Source organism: Elaeis guineensis, chromosome 7 (assembly GCF_000442705.2).
Source record: "Elaeis guineensis isolate ETL-2024a chromosome 7, EG11, whole genome shotgun sequence".
Taxonomy (NCBI): domain Eukaryota; kingdom Viridiplantae; phylum Streptophyta; class Magnoliopsida; order Arecales; family Arecaceae; genus Elaeis; species Elaeis guineensis.
In genome coordinates this window covers 97,779,149-97,802,255 of record NC_025999.2, presented here as the reverse complement: position 1 = coordinate 97,802,255, position 23,107 = coordinate 97,779,149, and the positions used below count along the sequence as shown (strand labels likewise).

Genomic DNA, 23,107 nt, shown 5'->3' with positions numbered 1-23,107 from the left:
CTAGTTGGCAAGGAAGGAATTAGAGTAATTAACTGGAAAGGAAGTAGTCGAGAGATGGATGCCCCTTTCACAGCAGTAATCATGTTAGAATCATTCCTGAATCTTTCTCCCTAGCTAGCAGACAGGACTGTTCCTCCTGTTGTTAATTTGCTAAATGACAAAGATCCCTACGGCTAAACATAAACTTTTTTTTACTACCAAGAACTGAAGATGACCCAACATAGCATTTTCAAGACTACATTATCGTCAACCGCTTGTCACTCTTTTCTTGATTGAACCACTTGCCACTCACAAAGCAGAGAGCACACTTGCTTCAGCTTGCGACTCTGATAGCTTCACCCTGCATAGCTCTTTCTCCGAGTCTCTAAGTACCAACTAAACCATGAGCATTAATGATCGTTGCAAAAGAAGCAAGTAAAGTTAATTAATGATGCATCTCTCTCTCTCTCTCTCTCTCTCTCTCTCTCTCTCTCTCTCTCTATATATATATATATATATATATATATAGAGAGAGAGAGAGAGAGAGAGAGAGAGAGAGAGATGCATCCCAATTAATTATGCTTAATTATAGGGCATCTTCTGTAAGTCATGGTTGTAAATGTTTCCCCCTCCACCAATATAGCATCAGTTATGGTCTTGTATGATTACAATTTAACCTTCTCTCATCTTGTGGTTCCATAAATATTAGTAGTTTGATGGAAATTTAGGTTGCTTCTGGTTCAAGATAATCTCTGACAATGTCTTCATAGACTGTAATTTATAAGGTGATTGTTGAAACGACAACATGGTTGCGCTTCTTGCACGCAAAGCAATTGCATGTTACCATGTTCTTGATCATCAAAGCATTGTCGCATTCAATACTTAGACATGAAGGAATCACATTTAGCCATAATTTAACTCCAGGCTCATAGATAACAACTTAGTAGAATTGATATGACCGCTATAGATAGTTGACATTAAACAAACGGATATCTCTTTTAGATGGGAGTAAGTTCTTATTAAAAAGTAATTTAGTTCCATTTGCTAGAGCTTGAAGAATTCCCAACAAGCATATATATTAGGCTCAATAAGTTGTTGTATATATCATTGCATTTCTCTTACTAACTATACAACTACTAATATCCCTATTATGATTCCAAATATAAGGATAAAAATGGATACAAACATTCATGTGAGTCCATAGATTTCTTTTATAGATTCTGATGTAGAAAAAGAATTAATAGCTTTTACTTCTATCGTATCAATTATCATTTCAACGATCAACTTCTCCCATAATGATATTAATAGTACCTAGTATCATCATGATATCAACCAAATTTATTCTTTTAACTAGCTGAGGAAGAATTTGCAAATTAATAAAATTGGATGGATAAATTTTTATAATATTTCTCATTGTATCTGTATTTGAAAAAAATTAATACAAACACGATATGGCTATGTTATTACCGGATTGCTCAATCTTTTAAATTTATTCAGTGAGTTTATTTGATTCTTAGCTTCAGAAACAAGATATGATATTGACAATCATTCCAGTATCAAGGCAATTTTGTGTAACATGGCAAAAGAAGGTTTTCAGTTGAAGCCTTCAGAATGCTATTTATCCACGCGCGTGCATGCTTATATTTAGATTAACTTGTTCATTTTAGTCTATGTATGAGCCTGCATTAGCATATAATATCTAAGTGCTTTAGTGTAGCTTAAGAAAGAACGGCCTGCATCATGTTTAATTATTTCAAGGCATTCAAAATGCTATGACGTTCAGCTACCAACTTCCCAAGCGCAGAGTACGCGTTTGGCATATTTAAAAGATACAACACACTTGGAATTCTCAGAAGGGATCAAAGGAACCTTTGTTGTAAAGGAATGGAGCACAGACCTCAATGTGAGCAAATGACAGGGCAAGTGAACAGCTATGAAACACCGCATTAGCTTCAACTACACCCTAAGGAATAGCCATAAACATCAACTCTTAGATATCCAAAATATCACCAACAATTCAAGGTGACGCACAAACCCTAATTTACCATGTATTCTCAATTATCAAAACGGTTGCAAGTTTGACACTTGGACATGAGTACTGAACAATGTTAGACCATGTCTGAAGGGAGTTTAAAATAATCTGACCTAATCCTTGGGCTCATAAATTATCATATGTTACTTGCAATTTGTTTAAATTTAACTCATAAATCGGTGATGTTATTACTTGTTTTGGTCCGTTCTTAACTTCACCAACACGACATTGGTATTGGCGGTACGTCTAATACTCAGTTATTCTTGTCACCTTGCTTGATTTGGGTTGGAAGTTTTAGGTTATAATCTTTAAGCATATCAAAAATTAGCTTCGCTTTTTAAACATGGTGAAATATGAGTTCTATGGTAGCATCGCACTTCATGCTTCAATTACTGCAACATAAGATAGAACCATGAACTGAAAAAAAAAATTCATGCACTCTTGATCTTTCAGCTTGCAAGTTTATTTACAGTGATTAATACTTGTGACTACCAAATTTTCATTGAAACATATATTTGGGTGAAAAGAACAAAGCCCTCTTGGGAATTCTAAGTAAGGATCTAAAGAACCTTGGTTTCGAAGGAAAGAAGCACACACCTCGATGCGAACCCATGGACAGGGAATAGATATATACATCACATTAGCTTCAGCTACACCCCAAATATAGCCACACTAACCAGTTAACATGGCCACGTTAGAACCATTAGAGGACCAGTTAGCATGACCCTGCTATGATCGTTCCAGGTAACCCCCAAACCCTAGACTCGGACACGTAGCCGTAAGAAGAGAGTAATGGTCCAGCCCTAATGAAATGGCTCAAGCACTAGATGGATAGTAGAAGTATGAAGTCTAATGGTAGTGAGAAGCGGACATGCATAGTAGATGGAATAAGAAATATTTTAAGAGAGATCAGTTGCTTGGTGCCGTGCGACCACCAAAACTTAAGAATAATTAAAAAAAAAATGGCTTCTTCCGAGAATTTTATGTTGTCCTTAACCAATACGTGCATGTGGTAACTCGGTAGACGGTAGACGCGCTAAAAGTAACGTGGGTCAATGTGAGGGAGGACATGGTAAGTAATTGAGAAAAAAAGAAGGGGAGACGGAAGGAAGTCACCGCCACCTGCCCCAAGGGATGGAAGGGACAGAGCACAGAAATGTAGGCGGAGGAGGAGGAGGGTCAAGACTTCCACATCCGCAAATTAAAAGCCTCCTACCCTCGAGGTCCAATGCCTAACCATAGGCACCTTCTCCCCAGGACTCTTGGTGCCCACCAACTTCAGCAAATGGCTAGTTTAACCATTTCGTGAGCTAGCTTAGAGATAATGGTCATATCGGTTGCATGTATTTTGGAACAGCGCTTCAAATTACATGAGTTCCTGAACCAGGTGCAGTATTTTCTTCACACAAGATTGCTTGTGTACTGTGGGTTAGAGTGGAAGCATTTCCACATTGAACAAATATTCAAGGTAATGAGCAACATGAGACCGAACCACTTAGCTTTAGTTTGGACATTATTAATTATCTTCTCTCTCATGATCTTTATCTAGATTGGTCAAGGGTTGTTTGTAATGGAGCCTCTATCTCATTCTAATAATATGGCCGCCGTAGTTGCAAGCATGTATTCTTGCAATATACTATGTTATTGTAGTTGTCGTACTGCCCACGCTCTGAACGTTACCATTTTTCTAATAAAACGACGAACCATATAATACATGGTTAAGTTTGTCTTCAAAAGATATATACAAAATCCTCATTTACATGCACTTAAAATGATTCTAGCATTTGTTCCACAAGAAAAGACCCAGACTCCTAACATGAGAACAAAATAGGAGTCGTGCTAGCTAGCCAACTTTCTGTCGCCAGGATATATTAAGTGAAAACCAGAAAACCAGAAAAGACTTTTTTGGGGAGGGGGATACGTCCTGTTGTCTAAATTTCATCTCTCTTCACTGGTAAACGTACACATCTCCGTGTTTGACCGGGTGGTGGGGGTGAGAGGAGAGGAGAGGAGAGGGGAGGAGATAGCGTAAGAATCCGTTTGGTCAGCAATAAAGGCCTATTAGTTTAAGGGAATCGAGGCGCCCTCGAACTCAGGGCGCGGAGGAGTGCTGCTGCGAGATCCATGCACGTGCACCCCCACGGACTTTTAGGGTTCTGCCTTTTAATCCTAGTTTCAGTTTTTTGGCCACCACCCTCCTTCGCTTCGGTTCACGTGCAGTAAATAGTCCTTTTCTTGCCCCACACCTTCATGGCCCAACCTAGGCTCTAATTGCCTTACAAAAATACCCTTCTGGCCTCCTATCCATCGACTATGAAGGCTCTTCCAGCTCCTCATTCTTAGATCGGGCAAAGGAATGTCTTGCAAGGCTAATGCGCTCATAAGGTGCTCATGTACTCATGTCTCAATCTGGGATAAGCATCATATTGGTTGTTTTCGATTATAGTCAAGCAAAAGATCATGAAGATCTTCTTTCCAATCAAAAAATTGCTTTGATACTATTTTTACAGGTTATGGTCACATATAAACACTTATTATGTGTTTACAGTTTACTATTAGTATTTGTGTTCAATATTATGCCATTTTTCAGTCTACCACAGCACATAAAAACATGAAAATTGGAGTGACATGATAGATAATTGTTTTTAAGATCATTATAATGAATTTATAATATTTATAACATGTATTTAGTGATTGTTTCATATGTAATGTAACAGAGGTGGCAAGTCAGCATAGATCATAACATTATCTAATAATTAATATATCACAAACTAATTGGATCCAAATAAATCCAATTAAACTCTCTAACCCCACTACACCCCTCCCCCTCTCCATCTTCACCCGCGGACACACACACATACAAAGAAAAAAGAAAAAATTAAAAAAAAAGACTTAGGTCAAAAAACAGGAGTTAAATTTGGACTTAGTTAAGTCCCAATCTTAAAAGAAGAATCAACTCAGCCAAGCAATTGAGTTGGATTTAGGTCTAAATCTCAATTTCAAAACTAGTTTAAATTTGATTTAGGTTAAAGTGGGCTAGGATTAAAGCAGTGAAATCAACGAAAGGGCAAAAATGTAATTTCAAGCTCGACCAAACTTCAAACAAAGGGCCACATCTAAGTAGGCACATTTGAAATTTCGCTGTATCTCTCCCTAGGAAGCACTAAAATAAGGGGAAATGTCAGATCTGCATGAGGGAAGAAAATCTTGAATAAAATAGGGTGCATGAATGGGAATAGAAGAAGAATAGAGAATGGAAAGAGAATATGGAATGAGAGGTGTAATTCCCTCATTCCCTCTGACTCTGTCACATGAAAAGGGCACTGCATGATTGAACTGGACCCTCTTTTCCCTTGTCAGGTCTGGACATCACCTTACTCCTTATGAGGCGATTTTCGGGCAGGTCCCCTATTCAACGGACAACTCCCCTTCTTCTCATTAGACACCCCAAAAAATCCAAAACCCATGCCCTATGACTGTTACAGCTAGCTTCCCCACCTCCTCCTGTTTTCATTATATTTTATTTGTTTTTCTAGCTGGATTGTAAGATTATCTTAACCCTACCTCCTCTCCCTTAAAACCCATCTTCTTGGACATCAAGCCAAGAGCTTCCTTTGCCTCTTGGCTTTCTTGGTTGTCCTTTGTTGTTGCTGCTGCCGAGAAGAGAAGAAGCCCTTCCCTTCTAATTTCAAGGTCTGTTTTCCCTCTGAGTTCTGTTCTTTTCTTCTCTGAGTTTTATGTGGGGAGAACATGAAAAGTAGGTTATTCTCCATGAGCGAGCAATATGTGATGTGTGAAAAATGTGGTCGTCTCCACCTTCCCTTGTAATACATTGAGAAAACTTACATAACTAGTTTTTTGGATTGCATATTCTAACTCCTCTCTATTTTTTGTGTTTTCTATTGCTTATAACTTTTAGATCTTAGGGTAAGCAAGTATGATTCCAGGCAACAGGCAGCTTACGGTGCCTCCGGGTTTCCGATTCCACCCAACAGATGAGGAGCTCCTCTACTATTACTTGCGGAAGAAAGTGACCTATGAAGCTATCGATCTCGACGTTATAAGAGATGTGGATCTTAACAAACTTGAACCATGGGATCTTAAAGGTTAGATATTTTACTCTTCCTCCTCTGTTTCTTCTTGTGTAACATGATCTATGTAAAGATTTTTCTTTGTATTTTTTGTGTTAAGGATGACTTGTGTAAAGATTAATGGCTGTTACCCAAACTGTCAGAGTTTCACATCCTATTTTAGCTGCACAAAGGGGCATTCGTTTTTGAGTGACTACCTCCATAGCACCTTAGAAGATAAAGCTTTGTAATATGAACTCATGGAGCTATTCTACTTGCTAGCACGATCATGACTGAAGCTAATATGGTTCCTGATGGCATGCAGACAAGTGTAGAATTGGATCCGGGCCTCAAAATGAGTGGTACTTCTTCAGCCACAAAGATAAGAAATACCCAACCGGAACACGCACCAACAGGGCGACGACTGCCGGTTTCTGGAAAGCAACAGGGAGGGATAAAGTTATCCACCTCGGCAACTCAAAGAGGATCGGCATGAGGAAAACCCTAGTCTTCTACACTGGGAGAGCACCTCATGGCCAGAAGACCGATTGGATCATGCATGAGTACCGCCTTGATGATGAAAGTATGGAGGTTCAGGTATCATAAATTGGTTCTTCCAAGCCTAGCGAAGGCACTCTATTTCTTGTGATGTCCGGATTTTTTTTTTTTAAGCATTTAGAGGTGGTAGGAAAGAAACTCACTACTTCCTTGATGCAACGTCTGAGGACTTAAATCTAGGGGTGTTACTTTCTTCCTGATGCCCTACTTACTTGAGGCATGCTGATGGTAATAAACTAATAATACATAATATATCACTACTGTTGGTGTAATTTAGAAAGCCTAGGTCACCGATAATAATTCACATAGAGTTACACAACATGATGCTGGCATGATCTGACTCTCTAGTGATATTGTTATCTTTCCTTTCCCCCCTCCCTTTTGGATTAGAGCAGTCATAATGATATCAGAGAGCACATCATGAAGAAAAACAAGGTAAAAAATACCCTATCCATTCCATGTTTATGAGGAAAAAGTAGAGCACTGTTTTAACTGAAACTTATGTAGCCCGTCTGGCCTTCTAGGAGCAGTGTTCTGTGGTCTTTGCTCTTGTATTATGGATGCTTTTTGCTATGCGCAGTTTTTGTTGTTTTCTTTGATCTTGTATCCATCTTCCTAAAGTCCTCAAGTCCTGAACGGTGGTCGCTTTGGCTGAAGAGGTTCTATGCATGTTGTTTCCCTCTGCTTTATTATTTGAATCCTTTGCAATAATCTGCAGCAGCATTACTTGTATTCACTCAAAAATGATATCTCCTATTTCTTTTCCTTCCTAATCCTTTGCTAAATTGTTAAGAAACTAAGTTTCCCTTTGATATTTGCGCTGTAGGAAGATGGATGGGTTGTTTGTAGGGTATTCAAGAAGAAGAACCATCAGCGGTGCATCCCTCCGGAATCCATACTCGAAGATGACCAACTCGATCCCTTGAGGCCAAACGGGTTTGCTTCCATGGACCAGAAGCAGAACTTCCAGCTGCCATGCGACTTCTCCTTTGACAACAACTCCATGCACCTTCCGCAGCTGCTGTGCTCCGAATCCACCATCCCTCCTCTCCTGCCTCCAGCCTCCATGAACGCTTTCAACCTTGAATGCTCTCAGAATCTCATGAAGCTGACATCAACGAATGGTGGAGGAGGACTGCTTCCACAGGAGAAGTTTATTGGGGATTGGTCGATCTTGGACAAGCTCCTTGCGTCCCACCAGAACCTGGACCAACTCATCCAGAGCAAATACCACCCATCTTCCCAGCTCATGGACATGGGCTCATCAGTCCAGAGGTTTCCATTCCAGTATCTTGGCTGTGAGGCTGACCTCCTGAAATTTTCTAAGTAAGGTCGCTTACTGGCCTTTTAATTAGGTCTAGTGGTTTGGGCGTTTAAATGTATATAAATGCATTTGTTTGGGCCATGATCTTCTTTCAGTGGTTTTAACTAGGATTTTATATCTGTGTTGGGACTAAACGGTGCAAGTTACATCCTAGGGTCCATCAAAGAGAATTTGGCAGACATTTGGCTTTTTCTTCCTCGCTTCTTCCTCCTTTTATGGTTATAATCCTTCCTTTCCTTAAGATGCTATGATATCTGATTTCTTTAGGATGCATGCTAAAAAAGCTTAGCTATTTCTTTTGGTGCATGTGTAACATAACCTCATGCTGATCAAAACCTTTTTCTTTAGTCCATTTCATTCTTTATTTCTGGGAGAATAAGCAGAAGATATTGGATCTTGTAAGGAGGGGTAAATGATAATGGTCTTCGAGGAACACTTTGTGAAAAGCTAAGCACGGGTAAGAAGGAAATGTGGTTCACCGCGACTGCACCAACTATATAAACTGCATTGAGAGCTGGGAGACTTCAAAATTCTTGTCATTCAAGGAAATGCAAGTGGAAGACCCCTCCTGCTCCTTGAAATGGAAAGAAACAAAAAAATGGGGAACCAAAAGGAAGGAATTGGGAGTGTGTTAGAGGAGGAGGAGGAGGAGAGCCCATTGCCGATCTTTATTCCAAAAAAGAAAAGTGTTCAATGATTGTCTTTCTATAAATTCTAAATCAGACGAGCGGTCAATGCATTGCTTGTATACTATTCTATATTGATGCCAACCTCCAAGTACTTGGAAAGATTTTTGAGTGGCTTGTTGTGAAAAACAAAGAACCGACAAGCGGACAATTCCAGAGAAAGGAAGCTTATCAAGTATACTGGGAATGCAATCACTCTTGGTTCCTAAAATAAGAGATACATGGAGTATTTGGCTGTTTTCTGTCTCAAAGAATTAGTGGTTTGATTTTGCTAGGGTGCACGCAGCAACCCGATGGATGGAGGGGTGGTGATAAATGATGCACGAAAATTGAGGGGTTCATGTTGGATGTTCACATGGCCCAACATAGATCACTCCATGGACTATGGACCTCATAATCACCTGGAAGATATATGGTTATTGGTTAACCTTCACAGAATATAGAACATGCTTTTTTTTTTCCTCTCATTGTTTTTAGAATATTTAACAATTTTGATGGACATTATTAAGCCACCTAAATGTAGAAAGAATAGATTTGTTACCGATCCTCTAAAACCATATTACAAGGATATGGAATCCCAAATGCCATATCTTAAAGATATGGAATTACCTAGCCAAACCCAGCAATTTTGGAAACAAATTACACAAAAAAGTAAAAGGCATAAATAGGAAACATCCACCCCACTTGAATGATCCTTGTAAGTTTGACAAAGATTTTGCCAAGAATTTCAAATGTCTTCACATGATTTTCATCATCTTCATGTCTTGTCCCCTCAAACAGCAGGCAGCATTCAGGCAGGAATAAAGCGGGCATAAAGCCTGGAACTACTCCCAGCAGCTTCGAAGATGCAGGCGCAGGTAAATTTTCCTCATTACATTCAAACTTAATTACGTCAATTTTTTTTTTTTTTTTTTTTGAGAAAGATGGAGACTAATGGCATATCACCATTGGTCACCAGATTTATTAACATATATAAGAGTAAAATTTATAAATAAAGAGAATATGCAGATTAACAAGCACTTTGACAAGCACATCCAATAAAAGGCAGGGGTTTGCCGAACAAAGAAGAAAAAATCAAAATGGAAACCAAAACTTTAAGATTGAGAAGAAAATTTTAATTGAGGGACAACAGCAAAAAAGGATATTTTTAGCCACTAATAGTATATGGGAGCCGTAAAACTTCATAGTGCTGCAAGACTTCTTCATCATCGTCCCAACAGCAAAAATAGGGCCAAATAAGATTTAAAAGAGATATCAGATAGGATAGCACATAGTATTGTGAGGTTCTTCATCATCATCCCAAAAGATGAGGTGTCAAACATAATTAATTTAATCTCTCTATTCCTAGCATACCCTCTCATTCCACGATGCACAAAGGTATTCTCATTTCTCAATCTAAAGTTATTCCCGAAATTGTAACTCCAAAACATACGAACTTGTAGAACAACTCCTCTTATTCGAGTTTCTTAAATAAAATTCTTGAACCAAGTCTGTAAAAATAATATTTGTTATCATATGCAAAGATATAGAACAATATGCATACCATTTGATATTCCAATTCTCAAATCGGCCTACCAATTTTTGAGTAAGCGAAGGTAGGCCAGGCCGAATAGTGAGAAAACCTTGCCCGAGCAGGCCCAGCGATAAGACCAGCCAAGTCACATTCCCAAATCTAGTTGTGCAAACCAATGACAGCTTGATGTAAACGGGCCCGCGAATGCCGACATCAGCCGGAATATGAGATCCTGGAAACGATGAAGATTAAAATAAAGTACACGACAATCGACAATCTCTACGATGAGCTAATAACCTAGATCTATTAGAACAAATATTAAGATATTATGAACCTCCAATGGTTGACAAATTTGGGGTCAATAAAAAGAAATATGACCTTGCATGTCACTGCAATGCTTTATACGCGGCAATGCACATATATTTTTTACATATGACTGAAGCTACTTCATTGCCTGAAACATTTGACCCAGTATTGAGGAGGTGTAGCTTCAACACGCAATCTGTCCCTACTCGTGAAAAGCATTACTCAAATGGTTTGAGCCCAAAGCCCAATCGATTATGGGGCTTTTGCCTAATGTGGACTAAGGGCCCCGGACCCTTTAGAATGTGGGGGAAAAAAAAAAAGGGAAAGCCGAACAGTATCTCCAAAGCCCAGCTAAAAATTTCGAACAGTGCACATCCAAGACCGCACCATCGGATGCTCTGTCCCAGTGGGGCAAGAGATCCCCTGAGAAAATGGTTTAAACATTTCGCGTAGCCTGTTTGCTTCCAAGTTCAAGACCCGGTAATATGTACGATCACGCGACCTGGTAAGTCACGGGTATGGAGAGCAATATTAATGGGCCGTCATCCGATCCGATTTAAGGTGGATTCGGGGCAAAAGAATCGAGACCTATAATAGTTTTAGTAAGGGCGGCAATTTGATCCCATCCATCGGATATTCGGTCTAAATAGGACAGATCCGATCTGATTAAAATTTAAAACAGATATGAATTAAAAAAAAAACTCTAAGCAAATACGGATCGGATATAGATAATAATATACCCCATTCCGAACCCGACTCGATATATATATATACCTAAATATCCAACACAAAATCTTAGCCGTCTAAGCTTTCCGTATTCGGCCACTCCACCTCCCTTAAATTTTCATATTCGGCTACTCTAAGCCTTCCATCCAATTGGACTCTTAAAGATAAAAAAAATAGAAAAAAAATTAAAAAAAATAAAAAAAATAAAAAAAAAATGAAAAAGAGAGATAAGTCCATAGATTGTCATTTTTTTTTTTTTACTCCTTTGTCTTATCTTTTCATTATCTTTTTTAGAGATCTGTGAAAAAAAAGAGCACTTAAGAGATTAAAAAGATTTTCAAGTTTCAATTAGATTTTTTTCCTCGAGTATGTGAGATCCTATCTGAGTTGTGGTGATATGAATTGGTTCCTTGAGGTTTTGAAAGCTTAATCTTGATAGAAGCATGATATTTTATAGAGTTGGGAGTTTTTTATCGAAAAAATTTTTTTTGGATACAAAATTTTTAATTGATGGATTTCCTCCCATTGTATAATTTTTTTTAAAAAATTATAGAAAAATTTTAGATATATCCGATTCGATCTGATTCAATTCGTTCTTGAAGCTCAGCCCGACCCAAATATAAGACAGGTATGGATGTAAGTTTGTTACTGATGAAATGAATACGAATATTGATCGATCCGATGTATATCGATCTGTTACCATCCCCAAACGGAAATGCCAAGCACAAGTACCACTACTATCAAGTCATATAGTACAGAAATATACACGCACGTGAAAATGAAGCCTTGCAACAAACATATGCAAGAGAAAAAATTAAATAAATAAAATATGGGGCCATAACAGAGTCCAGCTAAAGTAGGGATCCGCGGTTGATAGAGGGATCCTCCAAGGCCACATGTATCCATACATTGTATCATTCTCTCTCTCCTTTTTTTTTTTTTTTTTCCCCCGCGACTATTTTTGAATATAATATAACAACATACTAAATTATTAGCTTTACTGGTCGAATAGAAACTTCCATCGTATCATTAATACGAATATTTACAAGAAATCTGCAGTCGTCATGGAAAGAATTTCATCCTTAATACAGGCGTTAGCGATATGGATCCTACGCGATGCATGGGCATTTATACCACAGCAACATGTGATATAATCCCAAATGCCCGTGAGATAGCTATGTTATTTCTTTCTCAGAGAATGTAGTACCCTAATATTAAAAATCCTTGAAAATTAAGAAAATAGAATCCACTGGCATTCATCCTTTCTATTTCGACCACCCCTAGCATGCCTACACATTATTCGAGGACATTTTCTTCCTTCTCCCCATCCCATCCGAAGACCCAAAAAAAGGAGCATCGGTATGGCGCATATTTTTTCTCCTTTTTTTTTTTCCTCTAACTGTTCTTGAAATATAACATAAAAATATAGCAAAGTATAATTAATTGAACATTTCCATAACCCAATTTTTATTGACGACCGAATGGAACCTCCGACCAAATATTTAAAATTGACGTGGTACAATCGATTTAGAGAATAAAATAATTATCTCTTTTATATATATATATATATATATATATATATATAACAAACATAATATAATATAATATAAAGAAAATAATGAGCGCCAATAAATGTTAGTATCAATTAGTAAAATGTTGTTTAGACGTGCCCTTCAGCTTGCGATGGAGGAAGTCCGATCCGATCCAACGACTCCTCCAAACACGAAGCCTAGAAATATGATGGACCTCTTGAGTGACATATTCAAACTGTTTGAACTCCTAGCTAAGGCTTTAAAAGGTTTCGTAATTTGGATATCAAAAGCAACAACAATCTATGAAAGAAAAAATAAACATGCAAGGAAAAAACCAGATCCTACATATTGATCTGAATTGTAACAGCCCTGAATGATGGTCTTCTAATATCTATTATATCAACCAGTAGCTCAAGTTCTACAACAACACATTGATCTCAGATAATGATAACAATATGAACTGATGAGCATACAAGGAAAACCAGAAAAGCATGAGTCAAAGGATTTAAACTAAGCAAACTTTGGACAAATAATCACAGCCCTTATATACCTCCAATCCTGGCTGGCCAAGCTCCTCTTCTTTAAAACACGCACACCGTTGGCTGATTTTTCCAGTCAGGGCTATATCTACAGGTCTCTTTACTAACCTTGGATATCCCGTGTCACACCAAACCTGAATAAAAAATAAATGAATTTAAAATAACTAACAAAGTGTCTAACTGCACCAAACAATCAGGATGTGCGGAAAAAATTGCTTACGCACTCAATTGGACAATTGTGGTATGGAGACCACAGGAGCAAACTCCCCGAACTTCACAAATAAGTATTAACTTTAGTGGTACAAAATGTATAGCAAAATTAAAAAGATTCTAGCAATGGGGTGAACATCTACTTGAAACATTACGGAAAAGAATCTCTTCAACTACCAGGAGTAACAATCACAAAATAATGAAAAAAAGGAAGTACAATTTCAGCTAATGCTTTTCCATGCATCTACCAGCCATACAGCCATTCCTTCTATTCAATGGGAAACTGAAAAATAGGTTCATATACCATTATAAGAATAGGCATGCTTAAAGCATCTACATGCATATACACACATAACCTTATGTTATTTTCCCCATTTTTTCAGAATTAGGGTGAGGTCACTGCTATGCAATACCCAACTACTTTACCAACTCAATTAGTTGGGCACGCTCACTAACATAAGCAATTAAAGTAACCTTCTGAACTATTTCAGACTGAACAATAGATGAACAAGCTAATCAACTTCCATCACAACATGACTGTAGGTAGCCCAGGGACTGAACTCATTGGTGATGCCCTCTAGGCTTGTCTCAAAAGCCGTGAGAATGCATTTATTAATCCATTAGAGTACTTTCAGAAGGTCCGAAAGATATTTAACAGGAAGGTAGGGTCTCATACAATTTGTCGACTTGAATGGTCCAGATTGATAGGCCCCACACAAACTACATGGATGAAGAATGCTCAAACAAACTTGATATATAGGATAAAATAATTTAGACTATCAGATGGGTATAGATTCAGAATACATCAATAACAACCTCGTGGTATCATACGTTCAAACTGCAATAAATGATGAATGTCATGATACCATCTAGCACTTGAAAATTAAATGAAAATACAATGCAATATTTAACAAAAGATAATAACTCGAAACAACATGAGTTCGGAACAGAATTCCTACCTTTCCTCCATCTTGTTCACTCCATCTTGAATTGCAACTCGGAATTTTAGCCTCTTCAATTTTCTGTTTCTCCAAAAGCTGAGCTCCCCGTCTGGCCTTTGCTTCAACGCCCTTCAAATATTTTGTCGGATTACCTTGGCTGTCATAGTAGCGGCCAACAAGTTTACCAACATATCTGACAAAAAGAAATGACACAGCAGGACATCAGAAACTATTTTACATTGTCAGTGTCTTAGAGAAATGTGTCATGAGTCAGTCCATTCTTAAATTGAGTGTTGATCAAAAATTCCGTCCAATTAGCTTATTATAGAAATTTAAACACAAAACTGACTCTCACCACACTGTAAGACCTGACAAGTAATCTGGATTCATATTTAACAGTAATATGGACCCTTCATGTTTTGCCTTTTCACCTAACAAATTTCTTACCACAACCAAGGAAGGAGTCACCACGGTAGCAAGCATAATCAGAATGTAGCAGTTATATATAACACACAGAAATTTATTTCTAATTATAGGACAAAATAACCCCAGAGGCTTAGAGACCACAGAGTACCTGATATAAAGGAAACAAACTATAAAATGCAAATTCAGAATAAGCTAGCTTACATATATCTTTCCATGTAAAATTTCCGCCAGTCAACAACACTATTTACCTACAACAAAAGCAAATCAGAAAAGAACATGAAATTAGTGCTTCAGGTGATCAACATGCTCATATATGAATGCACTATAGAGTGCTGATACTGATATAGAGTACAATAGAAACTACTACAATTATGAAAGCACAAAATTGACTTTTAAAAGTAGTGCATTTTTAGAAAACAAAAGAACGACAGAAAACTTTAGAGAGAAGCAGTATAAAAACCTCAAACCCCAGCTTATCTTTTTGCCCAAATAGTAATAAGGATTCATATAGCAGATATCAATCTTCTGCATGACTGAGCTAGTATGAGCGGCTCCTTAATTATAGGGTACTTAAATCTATTTCAAGAACAGCACTGTCTAAACATAAAGTGAGAGCAAAATATTTAGCCCAAAAATTTCTTATCTTTTTCTTATTAAACTGAACTACCAAGATGCCAAAATAAATACAAACTTTTATGGACTCGTTTCAGTTTGTTTTGTATGGCACTAGTTTGTCTTTGTCTTGTACCATGATTCTAGAAAAAAAGGAATTCGAACCTATTTTCCCCAAAATATGACGTGTTGGGGAGGGGTAGCGTACCTGAACAGAAGCACGTTTCCGCCGAGGTCAAGACAGAACCGATTCCTGCGGAACCTGCATCATCTCAATCAATCCGATCCTTATAACAGATGCGCCACCCAAGAACTAAGGGCCGCCCAACACTTGTGTCGTGGTCCGAACCCCCTTTCGGGATTGAGCCATTCCCGACTTTCGGATCTTAATCTAATTGCTGATCCCAATGACTGCTAGACCTTAGACGGGCAAACTTCAGTGATTTAGTTGATCCCCATTCTGACCGACCCCCGACTGCTTACTTCGGAGGAAGGTCAAACATCGGATAACCATCCCCCGCCTAAGGTCCAAGCTAGAAAACGTCCTAATCATTCTTCTTTGTATAAACTTGTCAGGCCATACTGTCTAACTGCACCACTCCACCTACTGGCTACTGGCTGCGCACCAGGTGAGCCCATGTCACATCACCATCCCCTCTATGGTTGACTGTGTGCCGGTTCGAGGAATGTCCACTGTTAGAGCCATTTAAAGATGCTCCATACGGCTCCGTATGATGGGATACGATTGGAATGACCTCCCATCCTTCCACTCTTGACTTTAATCTCTCTTTAAATAGAGGTAAAGAAGGAACCCCTGAGACACGTACACATACTGGCTCACTGAAACCCTTACGCTCTCCCTCTATTCTCTCTCCCCTTCTCATCTATTGTGCCAAATTCCTGACTTGATCGTCGGAAGATCCCCGTCGAAGCCAACTCCGGTCGGAATTTGTTTTGCAAGAAGCGTTACTCCAGCGGCTCTAGCCTACTCCGACGGTAGCCGGGAATCTTTCGCAACATGATGCATGACCATGTTTATAGATGATACAGTTATAACTATGTAATATGCATAATTCTGGATTTTCCATGAGTAATTAGTTTCTTATATAAATAATATCGATGCATTTTAGCATACTTACTATTGTTACTCTACAAAAATATCGATCATCATTCACCATCTACCAATACTAAATAGTCAAAACATAGATACCCATCTCACCTCAACTCTGCCTATATTTTGTACATTGCTTTGTCATAAGCCTGGATGAAGGAGGAAGGTTGCAGTAGATTGATGGCAAGTGTCAAACTATAGTCATATTTGATGAACATGAATCCAGAGAATAGCCAGAACATGGATACCCATCTCAACTCAACTAAGCCTTAATCCCAAACTAGCTGTTTTTGGCTACATGAGTCCTTTTTCTTATGCTGCTCTATCTAGAGTCACACTTTCTGAAAGCTATAGCAATATTTAGTCCTTCCTTACTAGTTCATCTCCTATGATTCTCAGTCTACCTCGACCCCTCTTTCCTTCTACATGTATCAAATCACCCCTTTGCACTAATCAATTCCTTGAGCCATGTTGTACATGTCCAAACCAACTAAATCACCCTATTAATTTGTTCTCAATTAGTGCTACCTCTATTTTTTCATGAATGACTTCATTCATATTCTATCCTTCTTGTATTACCACACATCATAGCTGGTCGCAGCCACTATTCGAATTTCTTGGGAAAAACGAATCCTCTAATCAATTGGTGAGCCAAATTTTAAAACAGCAAACCAGCATTTTAGTATCTCGCATTGGTTTCCAATTCCAAATGAAAATCCCATGAATTCTAATGATGTCTTCAATCTTCACAAGATTAAAATCAACCTTAAAACATTCCAATATATCAACCACAAAATTTTCTATTTGTTACAACAAAGTTTACCAAATACATAGTGTCACTTATAATATGAAGGTGAGATAGGAGTTAAACCTAGCACTCGCATTTGTAACTTTTTCTCCATTTCCTTCACAACAAGAATAAAGAATGCATCCTTTTCACAGAACTTCTAAAAAACTGAAACATAACACGTATTGGTACTCTGTAAGTTATCACAAAGAAATAAGCATATGAAAGACTCAATGCACAGAAAAAAACAATGTTTAAGAAGCCTCATCCCTCCCTGTAGAAGATACAAAAGTTATATTGCAGATTATTTATGAAACCAGAGAATAGGTTCCACACCCCCCCCCCCTTCTTTTTGTGGTGGGGGGTGGGGGGAGCAAGAGGGTGAATGTGTTTGGTTGAGGTGAGAGAGACAATGTGTTTGTGTTTGACTCATTTGCATTGAACAACTTCTACAGTGAGATGATGATGGCATGTTCTCACATTCTAAATTACATAAAATTCATAGTATTCTGCCAAAAGTATCCTGAAGGCTTCTTCAAACAGCACTTTTTTTTGCTGTAAATGAACATTCTTCTTCAAAAGGCTTCTTCAACTCCCAGAAATCATTATTTCATCTTATGTAAAGTTTTATTATTTAGCTCTTTTCATTTATTCTTTATTTAGAACTGTAAGATTTTTAGAAATTACATTTCTCCCAGTGGTTACACTCTAATATCCACTTCATTTCATGCTATTTAGCTGAGGTACATCATAAGCAGTAAAAATTATTAGAGCAGCAAGCGAGACCTCTTTGTTCCAAATAAAAGGATTTTCTACAATGTTTCCAGTATCAACTTACTATCCACTAAGCATTCAAGTAAAACAGCAACAAGCATGCCACAGATAAGTTCACATACCATTTCATTTTCTACTGAATATTTCCAACAGAGTACATAGCAACAAGACTACAACTTAAAACCATACACAAACCTCAAAAATCTACTACCTCTGCACTAGATAGACCATGCAATGAGTCGGTCAATCCATCACCTACAAGAGAAGGACAAGTTGATCATTTTGATAGCATGAAAGAGACGGTAGATTTCATACTGACATTATTATTCACTAATATAACACATCAACTTGCTGAGGAGGTAAAAAGGTTCAAGTTTGCAGTATATTCTCCACATTAGGTACCATATTCATTACATCATAAATAACAAGCCTTTTACCATTAATTTCGTTTAAGATGTCATGTTATTTGAAAGAAATTTAAAAAAATTTGATTTTAAGATTTGTGTTAAAGAAATATTTGAAATATCAATAAAGTTTTGTACTTTCTAAAAAGTTGTGAACCATGAATAACTATAAAAAGTTTACCTGTAAAGTTTCCAGAAACAAATGCTCGTGATGCATCTCTGGTATCCACACAACAATTGTAGATTCAGTATAGAAAGGAGTAAAAACAAAGCCGCTGAAAGACAATTATATAAGGCATAAACCAAAAAGTGGATGTGACTGAAGTGTGATGCTAGTGATGACATGCACCCCAATTTAAGTCAACATTGTAGTCAAGTTGATATTCAATTGGACTCAGCAGTAACTTTATCTCTAGAGCTATGTCAAATATTTAATAGAACCGCAGAGTTGAATGTTAAGGTGTCCCAAAACTGAATTCAAGTTAGAGTTGGTTACTGTGGAACCAGCAAGACTATCTTGGGACTCATGAAACACAGAAAGGGTGTTTAGACCACTGATCTGATAGTCTTGTTTGAAGATGGACTACCGGCCCAAAGAGAGTCGAAGTCTGAAACCAAATTCTAACATGTCATATTCAAGATAAATAGTTGAGATAGGACAGCAATTGAACTACTGAAGAGTGCCTAAAATTATGAAAGAAAAAAAAAAATTATAACATTGGATCTTCAGTTCACTGCAGTGGCCAGTCATCTCAATTACATGATCCCAAAGTCCTGTCACCTATATTTTTGTTTAACTAACACTTAGTGCATCCTTGCTTTGCTTCCCAATTTAACCCTCTAAACATGAAGACTTCTGAAGTGAAGGCTATTAGGCAAACTTTTGTTGTCAACATCAAAATGCATCTGAGATAGTCCAATATATAATTCGAGGTCATCTTGTCTGCCTTCAGCCATCTAGTTTTTATGCCACTAGCAGATAACCAAAACTAGTTAACATGGTTTGTCCCAACAAGCTCCTTAGAATATCTTGTCAAGATGATGGAAAGACAACAATACATGATAAAGTGCAAGGGATATAAAGTGGCATTTGAGATGCCTATTATATAATTTAGTAACTCAAAGGTTCCAATAGCAATTGGTGGAGGTAGCTCGAAGTCGGCATGGTAGTTAGCAAGAATTGCATAGGGAATTGAACAATTTGAAAAGTAAACTGCACTGAAAAGGCAAATTATGTTGTACACAATGTGGCAGTATCCAAAGGACATGATTTTGTAACCTCCAAGTTGAGCTAGGAGTCTTACCCTCAATATGAGCCTTAACTACACTTTAGCAGTATCCAAAGGACATGATTTTGTAACCTCCAAGTTGAGCTAGGAGTCTTACCCTCAATATGAGCCTTAATTACACTTTATTTTGAATATAACGTTGCAGTAGCTAAAAGAAAAAACAAGGAGATGATTGTTTTATTTTTAAACATCGTCAAACAATAGTAGCTTGTTGTCCTCAAAAGGTGCACCTTTGAATTTCCAAGTCTATATAAGGTCTTGATGGAAATGAAATATGGTGACAGTAGAAAAATATTATTAACAAATCACACAGAAAATCAGCATGTAATTTTTATTTCTAACAACATGAGGGGATTATGCTAGGTTGTAGGAGCCTTTTGAGATGCAAATCTGATTCATATAGCAGGAGTATCTGGATTCAGATAGACACATGCATGGAAACTGGAAAAACATGGCGACGTGTTGTCTCTGATGACTATGGTTGTTCTCATTGAACCGAATGCTAAAGTTGGCAGTTGTGGGTTGTAGTTAGGGTTGAGGAATTTGAGGACATAGTATGAGTGCGATGAATATGCAAAAATTTAGTGAATCTGTGCTCAAATCAAGAGGATCAACAGAGAAATAAGTAGATGAGAGAGTGGAAATAAGCTGATGGTATGAACATAAGCAAAAAAGATTTAGGGAGGCTCCTGATAGGAAAGAGGGTCATATTTACGTTGAAGGAACAAAACAGTCAATACTTCACATAATAAAGTTGAAAATTGTGGGACAACTGACAACTTTTCTAGTTCAATAGTGAGAGCTACTAAGACTCTTAATAGGAACAAATGGCAATAAAAAATACAGAAAGGCAGCCCAAGTATTGGGGACAAAGATCGTTGGTAATGGTTGTTGCTTCTTCAAAATCAATTATAAACGACTTGTCATTGTCTCAAGCTGAATTCCATAAACCTCAAACTGAATTCTCTTACCTGAATCTCCTTTTCTTTTCTTCCTTTCTATGTTCTCCCTTTTTCCTACTTTCATTTTCAAAGGTTTAAAGTCTAGCAAGTCTTATGTACTTTCTCCATCATCATCATTTATCCTCATATTTTTCATTTAGCATCGCTTAAACTTCCATTTTCACAGAGAAAAATATAAACATGTTTTATTTATTAAAAAAAAAAGTATATAAGCACCATGTCTGGATCATTTGAGTTACTTCCTATGACTTGACCAACTAGCAAAAAAATCATTACCGCCTAGCTTCTGATGCAAAAAAGTAAGTATTTGTCCATGAAATCATTTCATAAAACTTGGACTAACATAAGAAACAAATCAAGTGAAAAGAAACTTACCTTCCAGAGAAGTGATGGTAGCCTCCTCCTGGACCATAATGCGATCTCCCTTTCGTAACATCAAATACCGAACTGCACCTCAAATCAGATCCAACTTACTCAGATAATTGAACCAAAAAAAAAAAAAATCTTACATTTTTATATTGAAAAAGAAGAAGATGAAAAAGAAGATTAGATCACCCGAGTATTCCTAATAGAATCGGTAATGCCTCATTCGTTCCATTATACAAAGCTAACTCTTCGACAGTCCACAGCCGCTGGTAATAACAGGAAGAAAAATAACAAAAGAACCAGAATGTCAAGAACCTCGAGAAAAACGCCTTTAGACAACAAGAAGGATTTCCTTAAATTACAAAGGCCAGCAAGAACCAATCATTCATAATTCTAGAGACTCGATTCATCAAATTCCTTCGGAACCAAAAACACAATCAAATCTTTAAATTCTTTAAAACAAAGTCCATCAAGAAGTCACCCAAATTTTTTTTTAAAAAAAAAAAAAATCTTGAATCAAGAACTTCCAACAGATAATTCAACGGAAGGATGTGGGCATTAGGAAGTAACGAACCGGTTGGAGCGGCTTCTTTGACGAGAATTGGAGGACAAAGGCGATCAGGGCGATGATAAACCCTAACACTAGAAGGAAAGGGGACAAGGCCCTTAGCCTCGAGGGCGACCCCTTCCCCACCTCGCTAGTCTCTTGCTTGGCTTCTCCTCGCGATGCCGTGGAGTCCATGAGGAGCCCAAGGCTTTGCTTGGAATCTGCTCCGCTTTCACGTCTCCGATACGAGCCACAGGTACCCGAGACAAACCAGAGGACGACTCCGATCGCTAGCATTTATAGGCCAAAGGGTCCGCGTGTAATGAATCTAGAGGGTTATATAGAAATAAATGTATGACTAATTTGAACTAGTCCCGGCAAGTCCATTGCAGGAACTAGCTCAAGTTTTAAGCATCATTGCTTTAACGAAAACCCCCTTGTATTACGTGACCATTCTGTACCATGTTGGGGATATAGAGAAATGTGTCTCTGTTTACTTGAACTAGTCCCGGCAGGCCGCTTGCAGGTACTAGTTCGAAATTCAAGTTAAGCTTAATTACCTTTACGGATGACCCCTTATGTTAAGCAAATTACGTCTGGTGTATTCAAGGTAAATGTAAGTTCTAGAAATGACCTCCCATCTTAAATAAATGATGTAAATAAGTCTATGTTTAGATCGAACTAATATTGATAAGCCATGTGTATTTTGTATATGGGTCCTTGTGTTATTGTACATGTTATGTCCGTTAAGTTACATTGCCGAGTTTGCAGCAGTCGTAAAGCAAGTCGTGGGCAGCAACAACAGCCTAGTCAAATGAGCATTTTCTACGTGTGATCCCTTGAATTATATAAATATGGATAGAATTAGATGAGATCGATCAAATTTAGATTCAGATCATATCAAAACTAGATAATCTGATTCCTACATCGATTATCAAAATCATTGGATATAATCTATTATCTCAAAATTATTTATACACTAAAAATCATATAATTTAAAGACCTCTAATCTATGCATCAAATGATCAAAAAATACATTTAATTCAATTTTATTTAAGCTATCCAATTTTTGATTACTTAATACATAAACTAGAGATCTCCAAATTATATGATTTTTTATATGTAAGCAATTTTGAAGTAATATATCACATTCAATAATTTAGATCATTGATATAGTATCCTTATTATAGAGTTTTAACCTAATCGAATCTGAATTAAAATTTGATCGATATGATTCTAGTTCGGCTCCATAAATATTATGTATGAGTTAATTGGATGTGCTGATTTAGTTTGAACATTTTCTTTTAACAAAATATTTAGTTTGAACTTTGCTGACAACTTGCATGTAAAAACCAGTAAAAGCCAAATATAAGAAGTTTTGCATATGACCTGCTATATTGCATAAATACTGGG

At 37.4% G+C, this 23,107-nt stretch overlaps 2 protein-coding genes across 5 annotated transcripts; one reads left to right on the top strand and one right to left on the bottom strand.

Moving 5' to 3' along the window:
• Positions 1-4,208: 4,208 nt before the first annotated feature.
• On the top strand, positions 4,209-8,144 carry LOC105048188 (protein SOMBRERO). 4 transcript variants are annotated; one of them, XM_073260425.1, is made up of 5 exons: positions 4,224-4,396; positions 5,372-5,704; positions 5,931-6,117; positions 6,407-6,678; positions 7,466-8,144. In XM_073260425.1, the coding sequence occupies exons 3-5, from the start codon at positions 5,949-5,951 to the stop codon at positions 7,967-7,969; spliced, it is 945 nt and encodes a 314-aa protein (XP_073116526.1). In that variant the 5' UTR covers positions 4,224-4,396; positions 5,372-5,704; positions 5,931-5,948; the 3' UTR covers positions 7,970-8,144. The 4 variants fall into 4 exon arrangements, with proteins under 4 accessions (XP_073116527.1, XP_073116526.1, XP_073116528.1 ...); XM_073260426.1 differs by lacking the exon at positions 5,372-5,704 and having other exon boundaries at positions 4,209-4,396; XM_073260427.1 differs by lacking the exons at positions 4,224-4,396; positions 5,372-5,704 and adding an exon at positions 4,411-4,521.
• Positions 8,145-13,080: 4,936 nt separating this feature from the next.
• On the bottom strand, positions 13,081-21,999 carry LOC140859073 (membrane-associated progesterone-binding protein 4-like). Its single transcript, XM_073260424.1, has 8 exons — positions 21,722-21,999; positions 21,337-21,413; positions 21,157-21,228; positions 18,712-18,749; positions 18,338-18,381; positions 15,044-15,090; positions 14,435-14,609; positions 13,081-13,399 (listed from the first exon to the last, which is right to left on the bottom strand). Exons 1-8 carry the CDS (start codon positions 21,989-21,991, stop codon positions 13,232-13,234), a joined length of 891 nt encoding a protein of 296 aa, XP_073116525.1. The 5' UTR covers positions 21,992-21,999; the 3' UTR covers positions 13,081-13,231.
• Between the last annotated feature and the right edge of the window lie 1,108 nt (positions 22,000-23,107).